This window comes from Heliangelus exortis, chromosome 5 (genome assembly GCF_036169615.1).
Source record: "Heliangelus exortis chromosome 5, bHelExo1.hap1, whole genome shotgun sequence".
Taxonomy (NCBI): domain Eukaryota; kingdom Metazoa; phylum Chordata; class Aves; order Apodiformes; family Trochilidae; genus Heliangelus; species Heliangelus exortis.
In genome coordinates this window covers 30,113,382-30,135,414 of record NC_092426.1, presented here as the reverse complement: position 1 = coordinate 30,135,414, position 22,033 = coordinate 30,113,382, and the positions used below count along the sequence as shown (strand labels likewise).

Here is a 22,033-nt window from a genome sequence, read left to right as displayed (position 1 = left end):
AAGAGAGCCTTGAGTGAACTTTGAATTTCTCCAGTTTTCTGACTTCATGTCTGAACTTCTATTGAATTGTATTATTTTGTTGTTTATTAATAGCATTCCAGATGCTAATTTCTCAAAGTGGCTGCATGTACTAATGGTAAAACTTTTTTTTTTTTTTTTTTTTTTTTAGTCTCAGCATCTTCCAAATCACGTAGATGTCTGGCACATTAGGCTGTATGGTTTTGTGCTGTAAAGAGACTGTAAAACACCCCTTATGGCTGCACTGCAGGATCGGACCAATGTACTGAAAATTAACATGGTATTTACATCAACCTTTTAGAAAACAAAATGTTAATCCTTATGCTGCTAGACTTTTCCATGGAAAAGTCTCAACTGGGAATACACAACGTAAGAAAGCTTTCTATGTCTTCTTCAGAAGTTTCATAAATTCCTTTCTGAGGGGGTCTATTACTCTGTATTAGCTGCTTGCTGAATCCACATACTTGTCTTTTATACTTCAGGGTCAGCACACTCTTACTGTACCTTTACAAGTGCATTAATGTATTTCTGTTCCATCCCACAACATGCAATTTGATGGCTAGTTTGGTAAAGCTATGTTATTTCCATTTAAGTTGTGCTACTTGTATTTACCAGTTAAGATACAGCAAGAATGTTGTTATGCTTTGAAAGGAGGGGAGAAAAGGTGGATATTTGCATCACAAATTTATTCTGTATATTGTTGCTGGACTTCTGACTAAACCCAGGCAAAGAACAGTGCTTCCTGAGGTACTTGATTGTTAGGCCGTTTCCCTGAGAAAACTCCACACCATTAATTCACTCTTCAGAGACTGTCGTTTCAAGGCCACTATTGTTTGATTCTGTGTGTTTGAAGCTGTGGATAAGTGTTGAGAGGAGTTACTGAGGTTATTTCAAACATTTTGTTAAACTCACAGCAGTCCTCCCAAAGGAATGCTTGGCTGCAAACTACCTCTTATCCAGGGTGACAGAAAACATGAGAAAAGCTTTTGAGTACAGTTAGATTGAGGTCCAGGCAGCTCTAAGTGCTGGTCAACTCATGTTGCCATTAGGTGATTAATAGTTGTTTATTTTTAGGGCTGGAAGCAATGAGCCATCCTAAGGCCAGTGCAAGATGATATAGGAATCATCTGTGAGTGCCTCATAGTTTGCAGCAGTTCTTTCTTTCTTTCTTTCTGTGCTGCTGTTTTGCTGGTGACAGTGCTTGCTGCAATGATAGGACATGTCAAAAGTGGGGACACAGAACTTTATTTTTGTGTAACGATTACTGTAAATTAGTACCAAAATAATCAGAAAAGTCATTCAGCAAATTCTAATAGATAAAATGTTGATAAATAAACGTACTATATACCTGTGTGTTTAACAGTTGCGGAGTATAACTTTTGGAGCCAGCACTAAAGCTACATCAAGACATTTTGAATGAATTATTAGACAATTCTGGAGTTCCAAATCCTTATACACAAACAAACAATAAAACAAACGATTTAACAGACAAATTAACAAATGGAGGGCAGCTCATCTGGGCTTCCAGCTTCCCAGATCAGAGAATTACTCCAAGACTGGACAGTAAATCACACTTAGTATCTTCACACAATGGTGCTTAGCAGTCAAATGCCAAACACACCATTGTGCATAATTGACAGGCAGAAATATTTAATGTGTGATGCTGTACTTTATCATCTCTCAAAGTGTAAGTCACCTCCCCATATTAAGCAGGGAATAGATGAAAAAAGAAAATAAGGTGTCTGCTGCCCATTACTGTGGCACCTGATGCCCACCCAGAAGGGAAGCAGACACCTCCCCCAACCTGTAATATTGCTGCTACCTTTGGAATCCAAACTGCAATTGTGCCTGGCATTCAATCTTTTCATTTTAAATTTATCACCGATGTGTAATGCCTTAGGCTCCTCAGCTTGTCTCCCAGTTGATACACGTAACCACTATTTGCACAATCCAAGTTGGCCCTGCTCTAATTTGTATTTGAAAATACCTTATAGTTCTAGTTGTTATTTGGAAAATCAGTCCATCCTGAGATATGTAAGTCTTAAGTAGCATCTTGTATCACCGACAAAATATCCAGTCTCTCAGAAGACTACAAGAACCTTTCACATGGTTTTTGGTCCAGACTGTTCTAGAGACTTTGACAGACCACCAAGGCAATTTCTAGAACTAATCAAAGAAGTGCATGAAAGAGGATGTGCAAAGAAAGCTACTTTCCTTTTCCACAAGGAACAATTTTTTGCCTTCTGACTCCTTCACCCTATACACACACACACACATATGATCTGTATGTGTACCTCTCAGACAAACAGAGCTCTACTGCATGGACCTTCTGAAAAATTCATAAAGCTATTTAGATTTATTTGAAAGTTATTAGTTTTTTCTTGTATATATCAACACTCAGATTGATTTAATTTCAACTTTGTTTGCTTACTACTCACTGAACCTCTCCATACGCATTGTTAAGGTACAGAAGTCTGTTCAAAAGGAAGATATACAAATGTGCATTGCCATGTAAGGAAGCCTGGACAGAGGGAGAGGAAGAATCAGAGAAAAATGCTGTAATTTGTGAAGGTATGAAAGCAATAGCAGATTAGTTGAGATAGCCACTGACATACTACAATCCATGTCTGATTAGAACAGAGCCAGAAGTCTGCAATACAATAAAAATCACTTTAGTATGAGTATTTTCCTTCATATAAGAATATGCTGAAAATAGTGGAAGTCAAGTTGTTGTGACCTGATCTAGCCACTGACTCTCTATATGGGTTTTATATGTTAGATAATAACTGCCTTATGGAAAATTGGGGCCTAACCTCCTAAGCGGGTAAGATCCTAATAAAACCCATGCAAAATGCTGCAATATTAACATTATGTGTGATACAAAGAATTTGCTGAATTTTTGCTTGTTTAGGTGTCTGGTAACATTTCAGTAAAAGACAAAAGAAGAAAAACCCTATTAAGCATCAAACTTCTAGTACCAAATAATATTTTTGCCTTAACTGTTTCTCTTACTCAGTTTTATTTTATATATGGTACATTTAATAAAAAAACCCAGTTTTGGTAGGCAGTCTTCGAAGGGCATCAAAGTTAGCATGAGCAGTCTCTTTTTAAACAAAATAGAAAAAAAAAGAGTTACTGAGCTGCTAGTCCTATTCAGTCCCACTCCCTTTAATACAAAAGCAAAAATAATTTAATAACAAGAAGATAATGAAATACAGCTTTTCTCTCCAAACTGAACGCCAAGAACAGCCAAACACCAGCAGTTTTACCAACCTTTCTGAGACTTGGCCAACTTCCACCTGAGCACAGTTGCCTTTTTTGGTTCTTATACTGTCTAAAAGCTCAGAGTAAGTACATTAAGTGATAAGATTAGTATCTGTTGTGAGCAGATGTCTTTCCCTCTCCCTTGTCAACAAAAATCTGTGTGGAGTCTTTGTTACTTATTTATTTACTTTTTAAAGTGCTTATTCTCTGGTGGTGTGTGTCTGTGACTGTAAGGACAGAGATTAAAAAGGGCTCCTGAATTCCTTGGTTGCTGTACTCTTCCAGGAACCTCCTGAGAAAGCTGCCTCTCACACACAGCCACTTGTCAGGAACAGCCAGAATGCAGCTGAAGCAGAGGCGCTGACATAAGGTTTCCATCTGCTCCAACCTGAGCTCAGATCACTGAATATGCTGAAAATGGGAACATCACCTTCAACTTGAACTGAGTAATGGAAGCCCAATATAGACAATAAAAGATACTTCAGATATTTTTCCTTTCAGTTCCCTCAGTTTATAGCACTCTGGCAAAATGCGTGTGTGTGTGGGGGTTACCCTTTCCATGCAAGCCAGACTGTTAGTTGGAAGACAGAAAAAATTAGAAACAATAAATAAGCAAGAAGGAAAAACAACTGAACCTCATTAAATTAAACAGTCAGTGAACATTAGGCAATTTGAGCTATTTTCTTCTGCTTCCAGGATCCCCCCACACCAATCCCTGACTTTTGCCAAAAATTTCTTTATTTCTTAATGTACCTTTGAGGCATCAAGTTTTTTATAAATTAGTATTTCTACACTCGAGATAACTTTCACACATAGTTTTAAATAACTGAATTGACTTGTACACTAGTACACCTTGGTCAGATATTACATATTCCAACACGCCAGTACAAATATGCTCAGAAAATCTGGCATCATCTTCCTGAAAAATCAGATGAATCAGCAATGGGGTTGGAGCTTTTCAGCACCAAGTCTTTGCTATGTGGAACTCCTCTGATGGCAAATTCATTTCTATCAGAGGTGCAACCTGACTGATTAGCACTTGAAACGGTGTGAGTATGTTCTGTCCAGGTTACAAAAAGCAGCAACCCTGTCAAAAAAACCCCAGCTGCCTCATATTCCTCTTCCAATTAGAACTATCTGACAGCAAGGTGTATAAATGGACAAAGGCATTTACATTTTTTCCCTCAAGCCTCCCTAGGCCTGGAGCACTGGGTTGCTCTGTGTAATGGAAAACTTGCACTGCTCGTACAGGTATTCTACTTTTGCTGAGGGTAAATAGGACTTCCACTTAGAGACCTGAATATCTCTCCCTTCCCACAACTGCTAAATCCACATTAACATTTTTAAAAGCTGTTTCTAAAGCCATACCAATAGATTAAGCATTATTTTTAGTTAAGTTCAAAGAGAAGAAAGAGTAGAGCTTTACCTGGTTTCACTATGGCAACAGCAGAAAAATGGTAAATTCAGGAGATTAAGAGAGCAACACTTCCAGCCGAACCAGCAAAAATAAGAATTAAAAATTAATTTATAATCTCTTGATTACCTAGAGGCACTTTTGAACGGTTCTTCAATTAAAAAAAAAAATCAAGTCAGACCACAAAGAAAATTATAGAAATGGTAAAGAACAGTATAGAACAACTTCTGGTGGCTTAAATAGTGTTTCCACTTTAATGTACTTATTTGCTCTTTTTGCTTAACATTGCCAATATTTAGTACTGTGCAAATTTATGGAAATCTGACTTTAAAGAGCTTTGTGGTACACAGTGGTTTTTAATTTTTTTTTTATATACTTATACTGAAGTGACTTGAGTTTCTGGGATAAATGAAATATAACTGAGTAGCATGTAATGATGTCCTGTGATATGCTGTGAGTTAACATAGGCAGTATCAAGTCATTGTTGTGATTAAAATAAGCTGACTGGTTTCACACTGGTTTACTTTGCACAAAAGTCTGTTCCATGACTTTAAAAAAGGATGATTAAAACTTGGTAAGTTAGTAAACTTCTCCCATGGGCACTTAAGGACAATTGTGCCTTTGCACAGTACCTTGGTTTACAGACAGCAGGAGTTGGGAGATTGTCCAATATTTATGTCAGAGGAGCCCAAACTGTATTTCACTTTTTAGAAAAAAACCCCAAACCCAAGCCAGATACTATATATTTGGATTGCTATTGTGGAAATACATAATAAACAATATCTAATGAAAGAGATGTGGTGACACTAAAGGAAAACTTTTGCCTTGTTGATAACACTGTTTGGCAGCCATGACCAACCTTAGAATGTTTGATGTCTTAAATAGTAAAGATCCAGAACCAAATACTTTTTAGCCAGTGTTTTTTACTGCAGATAGCTATTCTAACTCAAGTAAATCTGCAATTTAACTAATGTACCTAAAATACTGCTGCAGTTCTTTTCAAACCTGCACACAGATATCTGTAATAAAGAAATTCCTGTAATCAAGAAATAGTACTTCCCTTTGCTTTCCCAGAGGAAAAAGGAATCAAGCTGTGTGAGAGCTGATCAGTAAAGGGTTACAAAGTGATGCAGCTAAAGAAACGGTAAAATAATCTTATGAAGTGACAGGAGAGATATTTTTCAATAAAAATCTAGGAATATTAAATTTCCTTAAAGACTTGCTTAGCCTCCATTTGGAAACTGCAAACAAGTCATTCAAGAAAGACCTAAACCAGCCAGATTTGGAGCCAGACCACTGCAATGTGCAGGGAAAGGGAGAGTTGCTCATATGAATGGGTAAGACCTTCCCAGCCCAGGAGGGCAAAGACTGAGGAGGAGAGGTGTCACTGTCCTCTCCCAGCACATCAGGGACATCACTGCTCTGGGTCTGCAAAACACATCCAGTGAGGACAATGGGACCAAAATACTTTAAATGCTTTTAAAATCCCACTTGGTCAGTTTAACAACCAGGTTATAAGACATGGTGTTTATGATAGCTGGGGATGAGACTCATGGACAAAATCTTAGCATTTCTAAATGCAGTACATGAAATAAATAATACAAAACTTTCTCTCAAGCAATTTGAAATGCTATCACCAACGCCAACAAAATTCAGTGGAGAGCCAAATGTTTCCTCCCTACCTAAGGAACAAATGCCTGTATAAAAATGCCTGTGTAAGACAATGTATATTTATAAAATGGGATAAGAGGAAGTAATTCAGAATGCAGGAAGATAGAGAATTTTAAAAAAGGTAAGATGAAAAGGAATCTCACTTTCAAATAAGCAGTATCTTAACCATTGTTTATTTGCTCCTTCTCTCTCCACACCCCCCACCCCCCATCTTAATAATGTAATTTTCATAAATAATAATGGATTGTCTGATTTTTTTCAAAGATTACATCTTCAAATTGAAATGGTTCTCTAGGCTTGGAACACAAATACATACAGACAAACAAACTTTTCTAATTGAAGAGGTATATCTAACTTTTCTAATTATTATTTCTAATATCATACACATAACCTCAAGCTCTTCTGGTTCAATGTTATCCAGGTTATTCTTGCCTAATCCTCAAGCCTAGAGCAAAGTGATCAAATATATGTAGAGAGACCTGTAAATAACCACAAAACCTCAGAAATCTGATTATTAGGTCCCACACCAGTTCCCTTCCCCATCTTTCAAGGAAAGAATGTTTTATTCTCTGTAAGCAATACCTATGCCAGTCACACACTGTTTTGTGATCAAACAGTGTAAATCATTTTTTAATGATTTCTGGATTCCTCTTAAGGTCAAGGTTGTAATGTACATCGTTCATAAAAGGTTCCTGAGACCAGGAGACCACCTCCTCATCCCTGACCTGCCTTGGACAAGTGAACTCAGTGTGGATGCTGCAGTTCATAAAGTACAGAGCAAATCTCATGGGAAGTGACTGAAAATCTCAGCAGAGAATTTTTATCTGTAAAACAACTTTCTGGCAGAAGTAAGCACGACAAGTGAGCTGACTGCTCATGGAGCAGAACACCATGCCTGCCACCTCCAGCAAACCTGCCCACAGTAAAAAGGCTGGGCAAGGCTGAACATTTTTGCTTACAAATAGAGCTTAACTTAACAGTAAAACTGAACAAAGCAATAGCAGCTGAATCAAATGTGACAGCAAAAACCTCATTTTATGCACACACTTTATTACAGTTCTTAACTTCGTGCTTGTATAGCTAGTGAATTTATGCTTCAGGATGTCTAAAACTGAATTACAGAGACACACACAGTGGTAATTTTCTTTACAGTCACCTACCAACTGAATGAGCAAAAAAAAAAGAGGGCACTTCTCTAGAAAAAAACAAACCAGACTGTACACTCAACTCCTTTGTCTTCCCTGCCCAGTCACTTACAGAATGAAAATATTTACTGTAAGGATGAGCCATGAAGTGTCAGAAATTAGATTCAAAGTGTGAAGAACTACCTCTATCTACTTCCACTTCCACTGCTTCTAGTAAGAATCCTTTTCATATAACATGGTTTAAGAATACTAAAACAAAAATTAAGAGCCGTGAGAGATGAAAAAAGTTTATAGAATATACTGTCAGAGTGGATTTAGTCTTTGTGAAGACAAAAGTGTAAAAAAATATGTGAAGCAGATGTGGTGTGAAACATCTGGACAAAAATTAAAATAAAAAATGAAAAAAAAATTGTTATAAAAAGCAGAGTTAAGTCACAGTCCTCATTCAGCAGTTCCCAACAGCAGATAAATAAGATAAATAAGCAGATACTAAATGATGATATCTAAATTATTGCTTAGTTTCAGAAAAACAAATAGTCTAAGAAAAGTTATATGAGGAGCAAGCAGTCACCTTTTCTGACTTTGTATATAGAGCTAAGTGAAATACTATCTAATCTTAAGATTTTTCCATAAAGAAGAGAAACATATTCAACAGTTTTAATGTACTATGAGATAGGTAAGTTCAAATATGAAGTTATTAATTTTATTAATATTTGAGTTTGACAGTTTCACTTTTCCAGTGACTAAAAAGAAAAACAATCCATGAGTTGCAAAATTAAATACCAGTTTTAAAAAAAATCAATTGGAAATAGTAAGCAAGCTTTTTTTTGATATTTTGGACTTACTACTTTATGTTTCAAAGATCATATTTAAACATTTTTTTAAATCTTGCCCAAAGACTAATTATTACGATTACCCTTTACAATAAGCAAAGGGTAAATATTTGGCTCTCAAGAATGGTCTTATAGGAAATGTGTATTATGTTTACTGTTATTTGATGATGAAATGTCAACAGACTAAAATGTTTCTATAATAAATTATTCCATTCAATAAAAGCATCGATAGTTTGCCTGGTTTTAAAATACAATTTCACTATAATGCATTGAAAGAAACAGCACTAATGTAAAAGCCCTGCCATGTGCATTAGTTCATATTAAACCACAGCCCCTTAGCCCCCTGCTTTAGTGTATTAAAGGTCTGGCAAACCCACAGATACAAGGAAATTCAGAGATCAGACTCAAAATCTTTACTTGCCATTATGTGCCTAGATATAATAATTTACTGAGTGTATTAAGCATAGGCCAATAATTCAGAATTCCTGGTCTCCGTAGGTTTAATATAAAACCATTACAATAGACAGTATCTTAAAAAAAGAATGCCTAACATTAAGGACATTTGGCACAAACATACATACATTACACAAAACTGTTTATACATGTGGTCTTTTTCAAAAGATGTGGGATGGAAAATGGCTTTGATTACTTCACTAAAACACAAATAAAGAAATATTGACCATTCAATCAAGAGTTACAGCCTTTGGACTGTATGATAGGGACTTTCCAAATACAAAAATGTATCATAAATAATGCTCAGCCCATTAAGGTAAAGATTTCACAGGATGCAATATGAAAAAGCAAGGTGGTCAACATGGTGACAAGGAAATTTTTGCTTGAGTTCAAAATGAAGAAAGAAGATTAATGAACAACAACTTACTGTCTTCTTGAATTTCAATTCTTTTGCTACTTCTAATTTTTACCCCTGTCTTGGAGCATTCCAGCTCATTCATGATTCTCTTACATGAATGGCAGGTAAACAGGTGCACAGAAATCTTTCAACACTAAAACATGTCACAGTCAGGTATTTTTTGATCTCTAGCAAACATTATTATCTGTACTTAATGGCTCCTCCATTTTTGTGCTATTGTGATTACATCAGTATCTTAGTCATTGATCAGCAGCTCCATTTGTCTTTTATATCACAATTTGACATCAATAAAAGAAACAGGATGAGATGCAAACAGGGTGGTATAGAATTATTTAATAATAGGTGACAATGAATTATATTTGCAATGGATGACTGACTTATCAGTACTGGATTTAATGGTAGGTAATAGTTGGTTCTTTGCTCTGCACTCCCAGAAATTCAATGAAAGCCAGAAAAAAGCTGATTTCAAAGTAAAACAAAAAAATGCAGTTGCCAGTTGCTAGTCACATCAAAGGACTATTGGTCTTTCCTATTAAAAAGTCATGGATAGATATGTATGGATTCTTTGAAGGTGCTGTTACAAGTGACTCGGTGATCTCAGATGGATCTCTAGTAAACAGCAATTTTCCTTATAAAACCATGCTGTAAATGGAATACTCCCAGAAGTTAGCTCGGAACCAGGAAGTTATTTTTCCATTTGCTATTCCCAACTGTACAAACACCAGAAGAGCATCACAGGATGCTCTGTACCACAGGATGCAAACAGTACCACTGTTTGGCTGAGCAAAATCTGGAACTGAACCCTTAGCATTCTATTTACCATCAGAATAAAAATAAAGAGTTTTCATGCAGATACTACCACAACAAAGAACTCAGCCATGTTTTGGTTTAGCAATTTAAAATTTAGTAATTTAAAAAATAAAAATGAAACATTTGAAATATTTGAAGAACAGATTTTTCATTTTAGTTTGCTGAAACATATTTTAATCATTAAATGGTACTAATCACTAACACCCCTTCCTTTCTTTTAACATTTTAGAACATTAACCCAACCCTAATTAAGTACTATAAAAAAGTAAGTGGAGATATGATCCTCCAGAGCCACAACAGCCATGCACATTAAATATAGTGCATTGCAGGACTGCAGTTGTTTCTGTTTTATTAAAAATTACATGAAGGAAAACACTCCAAGTTCACCCAAATAATTAATATATTCTTTGATGAACTGTAGCAGACATTTCACTTTGACTTTTGTAGCAGCAATGTTGAAATTTCTGAAAACTTTGTTCTCCATCCAAAAACACCCCTAGCAGCCAACAAAAAATATCTAAACAATTTTTCTGGAGTGACAATGATTATTTTTAAATAAAGGAGAGAAACACACTGTAAGAAATCAAAGAAACAGGTCATTTTGATATCTGATAACCAAAGGAATGTTTCGGCATAAATGAATTTAACTCCACTATCATCTGATAAAGCTTTTCAGATTTTTACTATATGTTTATCTTTGTTAATAGCCTCAGACATGCATATGTCTTCTGAGAGGTCTGCTTTAATGGCTGAGCTCTAATGGTTCAGCCAATGTGAAACATTAGAAGACACCAAAAAATTACTATTAGTAGTAGCTTGTTTTCCATGAATGATGCTATCCACTTCTGCACTTCCAGGAACACGAGGCTGATCTACATACTGAACCAACCCAAACCCCAAAAGTTGAAATCAGACAAATAAAAAACAAACCAAAACCCCACCATGAAACTGGGGGTAAGCTTCATAACAAGAAACATTTTCATCAAGACAACTTCAACTCAAAATTTATTTTGCACTTCACTGTTGTGTTTATTAACTTCAAGTCCCCTATAAATTATTTGTAAAAAGACTTGAGTAGCTTTACAACTAACTCTGTGCCTCTGTGCACCACTCCTGCTTTTTAATCCATAAATTTTACTTTCTGTGAAATCTGTGTTAAAAGAAATAAGGCTTGATTTCCCTCACCCTCCCTCCCCTCCCCAATAAAAATTAAGCATAAATTTAAGAAATTGATTATGGAAATGTATGGGAAATAGAGGAAAAATTTGCCCTTTTCAGAGAAGTGTGACTACTTTTAATTATAGTTTTATGAGATTTATCTAAATTCCATGAGGGTGAATGCTTTCTTTTTTTTAATAATATTTCATCAGGACTTCAATAAAATGCATAAAAGGAATACAAAATATTTGTTTTGAAGGATTTTAAAATTAGTTTTGTAAACCAAAGAGATCATACAACTTCAGTGTAGGAGTTGATTTCATATGTGCAAAATCAGCATGATTACTGCAACACAACTTTTATTACAGGACAAACTAAATTGAGCAAGATACTGATCTGGATTAAAGAGAAAGCTGTGCATTTTCTGAATGTCTGACATTTGAGATTAAAAAAATACAGAAAGCACTGTTAAAATGGTATTTTTGTACTATATTACAGTTTGGAAAAAAAACTCCAACAACCGCCCTTTACTTTTATACACTGACTGAAATTCATTGCAAAATTGTTTTTTCTTTCACTAATCAGTTTGGAAAACTAGTTTGGAAGTTTACTATTCTCCTAGGCAAAACTTTTAATTTTATCAATGGGTTTTTTGTGTGCTATTACTATCTTTGAGCTTAAATAGCTTTCTCCTAGATGTTTAACATCTGATGTACCTAGAAAAAACAAATGTGTTTGCTCATATTTAGCCCACTTACTCTTGAATGTATTAAGACAACTTAGATGTGATGTACTGCAGACTGCACTTTTTTTTTTTCCTCTCCTTAAAGTCACTGTGCAACAAAAGTGCTTAATTTGCAGGGTAATAATTTAGTTCCTTTAAGGAGGAATGTATAGGACTCTTCAGTATCTTTTAAATCATGTATATTCAAACAAAATTCAGTAAACATTAAGAGAAGTCTGGTTTGAGGCTTGGTACACTTCATTGGTACAAAAATTCACCTCTTTTGGCAGGATAGGTTAGTATACAAGCTAAAAGACTGAAATATGAAATGTTTTCAACCTCTGAATCTCTGAAAGTTCCAACCTTATCATGCTGGTTATCCACAAATACTGATGTATATGAAGAGACTCCAACTCCACACACGTTTTAGCACACGCTCATTCTAGAACCATCTAAAATATATTCACCTGGAATTAAACACATGCCCATTGTGCTTTCTAGTGAAAATAAAATTAAGATGGTTGTCCTATGAAGACAACCTTAAAAACTATGTTGATGTAATGCAGAGTGGTAAAATACTGCACTTATTGTTACAATTTTTGTGGGTTCTGTGAAGCTACAGAATATATGATATTATATAAATCTGACAACAACTTACCAGCTTTAAAATATTAAAAAAAAAAAAAAAAAAAAAAAAAAAGATGCCAAGGGGTAGTGCTGAGAAGTATGCAACAGCTCCTTTAGTATATCAAGACACTCAACCAAACCCATTTTTTCGGAATGAGTATAACACATTTAAAACACTGTAAATTTCTCTTGTTTTCTTACAGTGTGATGAAATGTTAGTTTATAAAAGCCAATTATTATTGTAATGATTTTTTACAATTACTTTGTGTTTTGGACTTAAACTAGAAAGCTCCAGTTACAACAATGAAATTCCACCACTTGCGGTTAACTACAGAAAACAGCCATGCATTTTAAACCCAGATTTCATCATATTGAATTGTTTTTCCAAGAAAAAGATCATTATTTCCAGGATCTTGGCAGTTTAAAACTATTTCAATTTATTCAGAATGCAGTATAATAATTTCCACTTGCCACAGTTTGACTAAACCTAAAAGTGTTGTCTGTTTTACATTTTACTTGCTAACAATACCCACTATCAAAAATAATAAATGATATTCAAATTTGCTTTGTAGTCTGCAGTGAAACTGAAGTAAGTGTTAAGTCTAAACATTTTCTAAAAAGCGTATAATTAAATTTTAGGAAACAATGTTTCTAGGAAAAAATGTTTGCTTAAGTAACATGACTAATAGAAAATGGGACCTAATTTTTGAAGTCATCTGGTTATATCAAAGGGTTAATTTAAGCAGGAAAATAAATTGTAGACACATGACTAGATAACATGAGATTCAGTAATAAAAACCTAAGTCCCTCTTCTGCTTTTTCTCTTCCACATTAATGAAACTTTTATGTTTGGTATTAAGTTGTGTCTTGATCTGTTCAGTTACTGCTGTCAGGCTACCCTTCCACCCCCAGATGTTGGAATCCTGCTCTAAAAGCACTATTTTTACTAATAGCACCATAATAAGAACATTTTGCTTATGCAGGTATGGATATGGTGGTTTGCCATGGAATGTCCAGGCTGGAGTTAGGGCATGGATTTTTTTATAGTTCTTAACTAGGAGAAGAAGCAGATATTATTCTAGCCCACCAATGATATTTTTATTTCTCTCAGTGCATTTTCAGTAGGTGATACATAAATGTGGTCACACACATCCATTTGCTAATCAAGTCTCTCATCCCTAATTCTGACTCTTGATGCTCAGGTCCTAAGGAAATCTGTATCTAACTGACCTTTGCAATAAAAAGTAACACGTGGAAGCCAGGGGCAGTAAGAGATGCTCATAGTGAACTCACAGTGAAATATCTGGCTGTAAGGATTCACAAAACTAAATTTTAGCAGACAATAGTTAGTACTACTATTTCATGGAAACATTCTCAAGTAAAGAAGTATGGAAGAAGTTTTTGATCTATGACCTATTTCCTCTGTGACTTTTATTTCCTCTTGTTGATATACTATTTCTAGATACTTTTCTAGGGAATACAATGTCATTTCAGTTTTCCTTTTATCCAGTTTGTTGATACCCTAGAGTGTTAGGCCATGGTTTGCCACTGTTGCATCTGTTCCAGCCACTCCTGAGACTTGGAAGACCCCAATTTAGGTCTGTAGTGACTCCAGTCCCCAGCTACCTGGGTCTCCCCTCAGTATAGCATTGAGAATTTGCTGCTGATTATGTAGAAATTGCACAATCTTTTATTTGCCATAGTCCCAGTATTTTATTCCCTTCCTACTACTGGTTTCTCCTAGCAAAGGCTGCAACTCTTCCAACAAGTTTGTTAGTTGAGGATTGCTGTAGGTCTCTGGCAATGTTATTTTTTGCAGTGTTTTATGATGACCACACTTGTAACTGACAGAATGTATCCCTTTTAGGCCCCAAATTCAATCAGAGAAGGAAAACCTTGAATCCAGCCTGAATCATGGGCAACTTTGCTCCCTGTAGAGATATGAATTAGTTTTCAAAGCTCATGTGATTACATTCCATGCACAGAATGAGTAACAGATAATTAGGTAAATCCAAAGTATTAAGTTACTGCATCTTTTCTAAGAAGCTGCAATTGTAAGTATTTCTCAGTTAATGACTTAGGATAAAAACCATCTAGGACTCAAGCTAGCTATAAATTCAATCTTGAAATCTAGGTGAATGAAACAGATACAAGAAAAATCTTAGAACTGAACAGATGCAACAATAACATCTAGAGTAAGTTGTTCTGGAGCAAAATTACTCAATTTTTGCCCTGAAGGCAAAGCACAAACACCACACTGAATTACAAACCATATAAAGCCTGTTAGTCAGCTAAATGGGAGCAAAAAACTGCACTAAAGCTTTAAGGAACACTTTGGGACAATAACGTCCTCATTAAAAAATAAGGATACATCAAAACTCTTGAGTTAAAAGGTTAAGTGTTAGTCTCTGTGCAGTTGATAAATGTTGAGCTAATCTAATCAGTGGTTGTAAGAGGCAATGCCATCAGTGAGCTGCCCTGACCTGCACTTCTAGTTTCCACAAAAGTAAGATTTAAGAAAGATGTCAACTCTGGGCCTTTGACCTAGCCAGGACCTTGTTCATGCCAGGCTGGTGTTCTGCTAAACAGACTGAGAACTTTCTGCCCAAATCAGTAACATGTGCACTTCACTAATAAAACATGTAGCTTGGAAATTAAAATGCAACGTGATGGAGTGCTTTAGGATATTTTAACAGTTAAGAATGCAGTTAGGGGAAAAGAAAAGCTTGTTCCAGTGTTTTGCTTTGGGAAGGGGGAAAAGAACAAATTCAATTGTATTGCTTTTCTTCCAAAAAGTAGGGAAACAAAAATTCAGTTAATTAGTTCATGGATGACTGACCTACAGGAAACAAGGAAGTTGTATGTTTCTTTATGACATGTGTCACTTATTAGATAAATAGGTTTTACTACTTCCAATTGAGCTAAGTTAAAACTAATTAGAAGGTAGTTAAATTACAATCTAAATACAATAAAAAGCTATAAAACCAGCAAATGGCATTTTGATCATCAATAACATTCCTAAATGTAGTTGATTATTTCCAATAGTTTCCTTATTGATTATTTCCAATTATTAGGATAACAAGCTTTGCCATATGCTGGAATGATATATTAACAGTACATAGAGTAACTAGGATAGACTTTTCACACATGCCATGCCATCATTTAACCAGATTAATCTCATGCCATGCCAACACTAAAAGTCCTGGCTATAAGTAGTTTAATCATATAAAAATATATTTACTCCTCTGTATAAAGGTACTCATATTTCAACCTACATTCTACAGATTTTTAATCATGTAGTTATACCTGCTAGTGACACTGGCAGTGACTGCTTCCTTGTAATAACATCTCAAAAAATAAATGAAATAAATATGCAGGGACACAGAAAGGGCAGTTAGCATTACACAGCAAAAAAAGGCCTTAATTGAATTCAAGCTGCTGAAGTTATTATTCAGTTAGGATTAGATAAAACTTTTATATGGAATATCTTGTGATGATTTTTTTTAAGCCTGTGATTTTTATAAACGTCTAGTTAAATTAAACCATTGCATAAAGAAATACTCTCCTATTTCCTCAATCAGAACAAAATTGTCTTTATTCTTTCCCAGATACTTCTTGCCACAAGGCATAACTTCTGTCAGTTCTCCAAAGCTCTAATATCTTCTGCAATAAATAAAAAACAAACTGAAAGTCCCTCCTCAACTGAACTTAGTAATGAAATCTCTTACAGAAGGAAAGACATAAAAGGTATTATGAGGGACAATTTTCAAAAAGCATCATTAGAAGACTGCCAAAACACTGTGAAAGTCTCCCAAACTCATGATACCACTGAAATACTACCCATTTAAGATACTTTAAAATATAAAGTTACCTTTCTTTAAGACATTTTCCTTAACACTGAAAAATTAGTTTTCATTCCCTTTTTTGTCTTCCTGTAGGTTATTGATTTCTATTATGTTACTATTTCTCAAGAACAAAATGAGTAAGACTATGACAACAAACGATCTTTTATCAACAGGAAAAATACAGCTTCCAAACAAAATAGTGAGCTACAAGACAACACCAAGGATTCACATGGCATGTGTTAAGAAGACTGTGGGCCATGCCTGCATTTCCTTTGCCAGGTTTGAATTTGTCCATTTTTAGCTATGAATTAATTTCCCACCTATAATTTTTACATTGGCTCTTTTCAAATGATTTTGCATTTAGTAATTAATAACAATGTTATTTTGATTTAAATGCATCAGGAAAGTAAAAAAATAAATGTAGCATGTCAGCCACGTAAATTCCACTGTTGACTTGAGCAGGAGTCATACAGCTGGGCTGCAGAGCACAGGGAGTGAAAAGAGGCTAAACTGGCTTCCCATTTTGATCAAGCTCTGGATATCAGTACTTTAAGCACCAAAACACATTAGGGTGTGTTGAGGTAGGGAGAAAGAAGAGGTGATAAAAACCAATCTTCATCCTTAGAAGATCTCTTGCAAAGCTGGGATGAGATAATATAAACTAACGAAGTCAGTGGAGATACTGAAGGCAATTACTAGCAATAAAACAATTATATGCATGAGTGACACTGAAGCAAACCTCAGTGACAGCTGCACCAAAGAGCCTGATGAGGCTGGTTCTGCCCCATTCACACCACTGTGATTCCACGAGGAATGGAGGAGAGTATGGCCAAAACACAGCATGTTCTTGAGCAATTCTCCATCTCATTGTTCAAACAATCCTAATCGTGTACAGCTCTGAGGGGCACTTGAATGCAAACACCTCCAAAGTTCTATTTCTGACAAAAAAAGGTAAGATCTTGCATTATTCAGAGAACAAGAGACCTGGGGCCTTGTTGGCATATGTTGGTAATTTGTTTAGACCTGCTGGAGAAACATCTTAGAAAACTACAAGGTAGAATATTTGAAGAAAACTCAGGTGAGGACATACCATGTTTAAATGAAATGATCACCTCAATGTTGTGGCTTTTTGCCTTTTTTTTTTTTTTTTTTTTTTTTTCGACAGGGGAACTGCATTTATAACCTTGAGCTCAATGGCCCATCTTTCAGAATGACAAGCTCCTGCAATTTTTTCAAGATTTTTCCCCAACAAAACCACTACAGCATAGTTCTGAAATGTTCAGGTATTAGAAATCAAGGGATAAATTCCTGTCTGGCCTAAATTAAGATTCATTCAAATCTAGGTGATAAGACTCAAAGAGTCTAAAAAATTAAAAAAAAAAAAAAAAAAACAAAGTATGGGTGATGGGTGGAGGTGGAGGAGCAGTTTTCATATCAACAAAGTATCCTTTTTAAATATGGCAAAGAAAATTTCTATTCTAAGATCTTTAAAGAAGAGAGAAAACTTATTCCATACATTTAAATGAGCAAGAAGGAGGGGGGGAGAAAATGTTTATATAACTAAATTTAGTAAGACCAGGTCAAGGCACGTGTTGGTCATGCAATGAGACATCTTGAAGCACTTATTTAAAAAGCTAGAATCCACACAGTTCTCAAGCAAACAGTTGCTGAACTAGTTTTAAATCTGCAAGAAATGGGACATTTGGTAAAATGAAGGAATCAGGCCTTAAGTAAAACATTAGAATTAATATATTCAATCCTATTTTCTAACAAAACAATCACTGCCATAAAGGACAAGTTGATACTCCTCGCTAAATCTGTGCTCAATCCTTAAACACTTTTAAGGAAATCAGAAGCATTGTGAATTACTCAAGTGATGCTTTAATCATCCTTTGACTTTTTATCTCAAAGCAAATAGGTAAGAATTGTTGATGTTAAAAAAACCCACAACCCACCACAAAACCTAATAGACTCCTGAAACCACAGATTAAAAGACCTACTATCAGTGGGATGCAGAACTGGTATTTGATGCTTGAAGGTTTGGTTTCTTAAAAAAATCTTAAGAGCATCATCTTTTGCTGAGCACTAAAAAAAATGAATCACAAATTCTACTTTTGTGTCATCAGTCACTTTTTCAATAGCTGTCAAAACTGTAGAACTGGAATACATTTCAAGAGAAAGATCAGGAAATGAGCCTTAAGATATTTTCAATAGGTACAGTAGGGTGAAAGGAAAGGAACAGGGGTTCAAGTTTTATCAGTTTTGTCCATGAGAAACAAAGTACTTCACTCATCCATAAAAAGGGTGCAGGCCAAAATCATAAAGAACACGTTAACAAGGCTAGCTTGTAATGGATGCAATCACACTATTACTATCTAATTTTTTGTTTATTTTTCAACAGATTGGTGTCTGCAAATCATGCTGTCTTCCACTGCCGTTCCTCTGTAACCTTAACCATTATTCCTACTGTGTAAAGTGAAGCACAAATTTAAGGTGACAAAGCACCAGTTGGCTGATGTGAAGTATGCTACGAAAGCAGAAACCTCTGAAAGCTTCACAGCCATTATGAAATAACTGACCTATATGAAACTGCTACCATGGTTCACAAATTTATTGTCAGGTTCCAGCCTCTAGCTGTTTTCTGATTGTTCTAAATACTTGACAAACTGAAGCCTTTTCACTTTCCGTTGAAATTGCCTCATCTCCCTGTCAGAGCGCCATGGGGGACTCCATTACTTTTCTGACTTCTTTCCCCTACTGACAAGTCATTTAGCTGGCTTCTTGTTGTGAAGGCTGTCCATGTCAAATTAGCCAGGGCCCCTATTGTCCTTATTACCACTCGAAAAGCCATCATGAGTAATGCTACGGGGTCCCTCAGTTGTCATCATTTGTCAGAAAGAAAGGGAGTGTGGTTACATATAGCTGACAGGTAATTTCAGTGTCTACAATTACCCCAATTAGTCTTGTCATAAACAATTCGATAAATGCACACCAATACAAACAGATAAACACACCAAGGTTTCTCACTATTAATGTCATGTAATGGATAAATCAGTGATATAATGCTATATTTTATTTATTTATTTGAACTATCCTCAGCTGCAAGCTGGCAGTTGCTACCTGGTCAGCACAAATTGTACTATCTACTTTCATTAGCCCATCACCACATGAGAATATGAAAGACTGTGACAAAATTCATTTAGAGAGCACGAAAGAGCAGATTGCCTAAAGCAGGTGTTATAACAAAGATAAAACAAAGGTTTTCTTTTTTCAGTTCTGTGCTGCGATGAGCTTTAAAGGAGACTATTTTACTCTTAAAAGCAAACATAAAAGAAAAGAAAGACAGAAAGAGAAAGCAGCGTAATACACATATCCCAAGTCAATCAGCAGGTGGGTCTTCTAACAATATACAGCATAAAGCCTGATTTTCTGAGGGGATCAGAATAGTAACCTAATTCTCTCCACGTATTTTTTTCCTAATTAAAAAAAAAACAAAAACCATATACATCTTGCAATGCCATACAGCTCCTGAAAGATTTGATTCCAAATTATCTACAACATAATCGCTGCTGTTCTTATGTAAGAACTATGTGAGAATGGATTTAGTAGTTCCAACTCACTGGACAGTCTTTAGTACTGTGTTACAGTCTTTTGGGGCATAATGTATTGATAACTTTGCTCCTCTAAAATGCCAGGTCTACTTGTTAAAAACTCAGCACTGAAAAAATCAGCTTTAATAACACCCGTATTAAGCACTGAATTACTAATTGCTAAGCTGATCCTTGTGATCCACCTAAATAAACACTGAAATCTTGACATCTCTAGAGTGCACAGCACCCTGTCTGTTTGCTGACCGCAGGCTTAAGTGATGGCTGAAAAACTGAACACAGACATGTTGTTGTAGGAAATTGCTTTTGGCAACTATTTGTTCAAACTCAAGATTTTTTTTAAACCAACACTAAGAACCCACCAGAAAACAGGACAGGTCTCTCTAATGAGTAATCTATTTTAGCACAGTCTTGTCTAGGCATGACAGTTTACTGAGAGGCTTGAAAAACTCGTAATTACCAGTGTTACAGGGCAATTAATGTATATTACACTGCACTACTCATGGCAGCAACTGTCATTTTCTCAATAAAAATGAGTACTCTTCAGCTAAAGGTGACATTAATTGGGACTTTAATGACTATGCAGAGGAGCTGAAGCCAAATATGAACAAAACAGCGATTCAATGAGCGACTTCAGAAACGAGAAAATTGTACTAAAATGAGATTAATTGCTGTTTAGAAAAAGGAAAGAACCTAAAAAGCTATTAAATTGCAGGGTTTGGGTGCCCGGGTGATGGTTGTGATGTTAATCTTGCATTCTCACAGCAGGCAAATATTCACTAAATTCAGAGCCTTTTGACAGCAGGAAAAATCATGTATGCTTAACTTCAATCCATCAAAAATATATTTCAGCTTTTATCAGTGTTCTAAATACTTCTGCAATTTCAAAAATTACTGCTCCATTCCTTGGCTGTCATCATGCAAATGCGAACACTGTCAATATTGCTATGAAAAATTCCCTGGCTTCAAAAGGCCTACTTCAGTGATAAAGAAAGAAAAACGTGAAGATTAGAATTGCAAAACACACACTACTAATATACCAGAAAGCAACAATAAGAATTTAATGTTTAAGTTGTGGAAACTGCTAAAATAGAAAATGATGGGGTGTTGTTTTATAGTGTGTGGGAAAAAATATAAATCAAAAGAATTCCCTCACTCTCCCATAAAATCTTTCAAAGCTTATCACTTTATAGATAATTACTCATTGCAAATCATTAGGACACAATTTTGCAGCTTGACTTCAGGTGATATAATTATTAAAACTGCTCTGTAGTTTTTAAAAGCCTTTACCCGCGCTACTTAATTCTTTAAAGAAATTATATAATTGCTTTTCTTTATAGCCTTTTTAACTGTCATGATGACTGTATACATAAAACACTGCACTTAAACTCTGACATATAAGGGGGATAAACATAGCTCTGATTCACTTTGAAGTTATATCTCCTGTAAATTCAGATTTTAAAACAGAAAATCACTTTAGCCTTCCAGATTCAATAGGGAGAATTCACATCTTGAGACACCCTCTTCCACCCAAACTTACAGCAGCTCCACAATGGAAGAGAGAAAATTAGACCTCAACATTATTTACAATTTCCTATTCCATCCCCAGTTCTGTTCATCTCCACATCTTCATAATTATCCATCTCATCTACACTTTTAAAGATCTCCAGATACATTAAAACACAGATCCCCATGTGCTGTGTCCACTAGGTAATAAAGATCATGACAATGGGGGGACTGTATCTCTATATTAGGAGGTTTTAAAGACCCATTCAGTAACATTATTTCTACTAGCACTTCTGATGGCTGTATTTGGAAATTCCATTGGATGTATAAAAATGTCTTGAATCATGGGTTTCAAGTTTCACTTAGGAACTTAAAACAATCACTGCATGCTGAACTGGGTCCACAAATTGTCATAACATTTATTTACTGACTTTGCATATAGTATTTTGATGATTAGTCAAGACTGTTCATTACACAACAATTACTTTAAGTATCTGCAAAATGCATGAGTTCATGCTACCATAATAACCTTTATGTTA

General features: G+C 35.3%; 1 protein-coding gene across 3 annotated transcripts in view; it reads right to left on the bottom strand.

Annotated features, from left to right (window-relative positions):
* The window catches only part of CDIN1 (CDAN1 interacting nuclease 1), a 120,073-nt gene that overhangs the window by 9,593 nt on the left and 88,447 nt on the right, over nt 1-22,033 (bottom strand). For 2 of the 3 annotated variants that reach the window (XM_071744312.1, XM_071744308.1), the window contains one exon: nt 15,842-15,883. The exons of the other annotated variant lie outside the window; for it this stretch is intronic. In XM_071744312.1, coding sequence (XP_071600413.1) covers nt 15,842-15,883 — 42 coding nt within the window. The remainder of the gene's footprint in view (nt 1-15,841; nt 15,884-22,033) is intronic. 3 annotated transcript variants of the gene reach the window in all.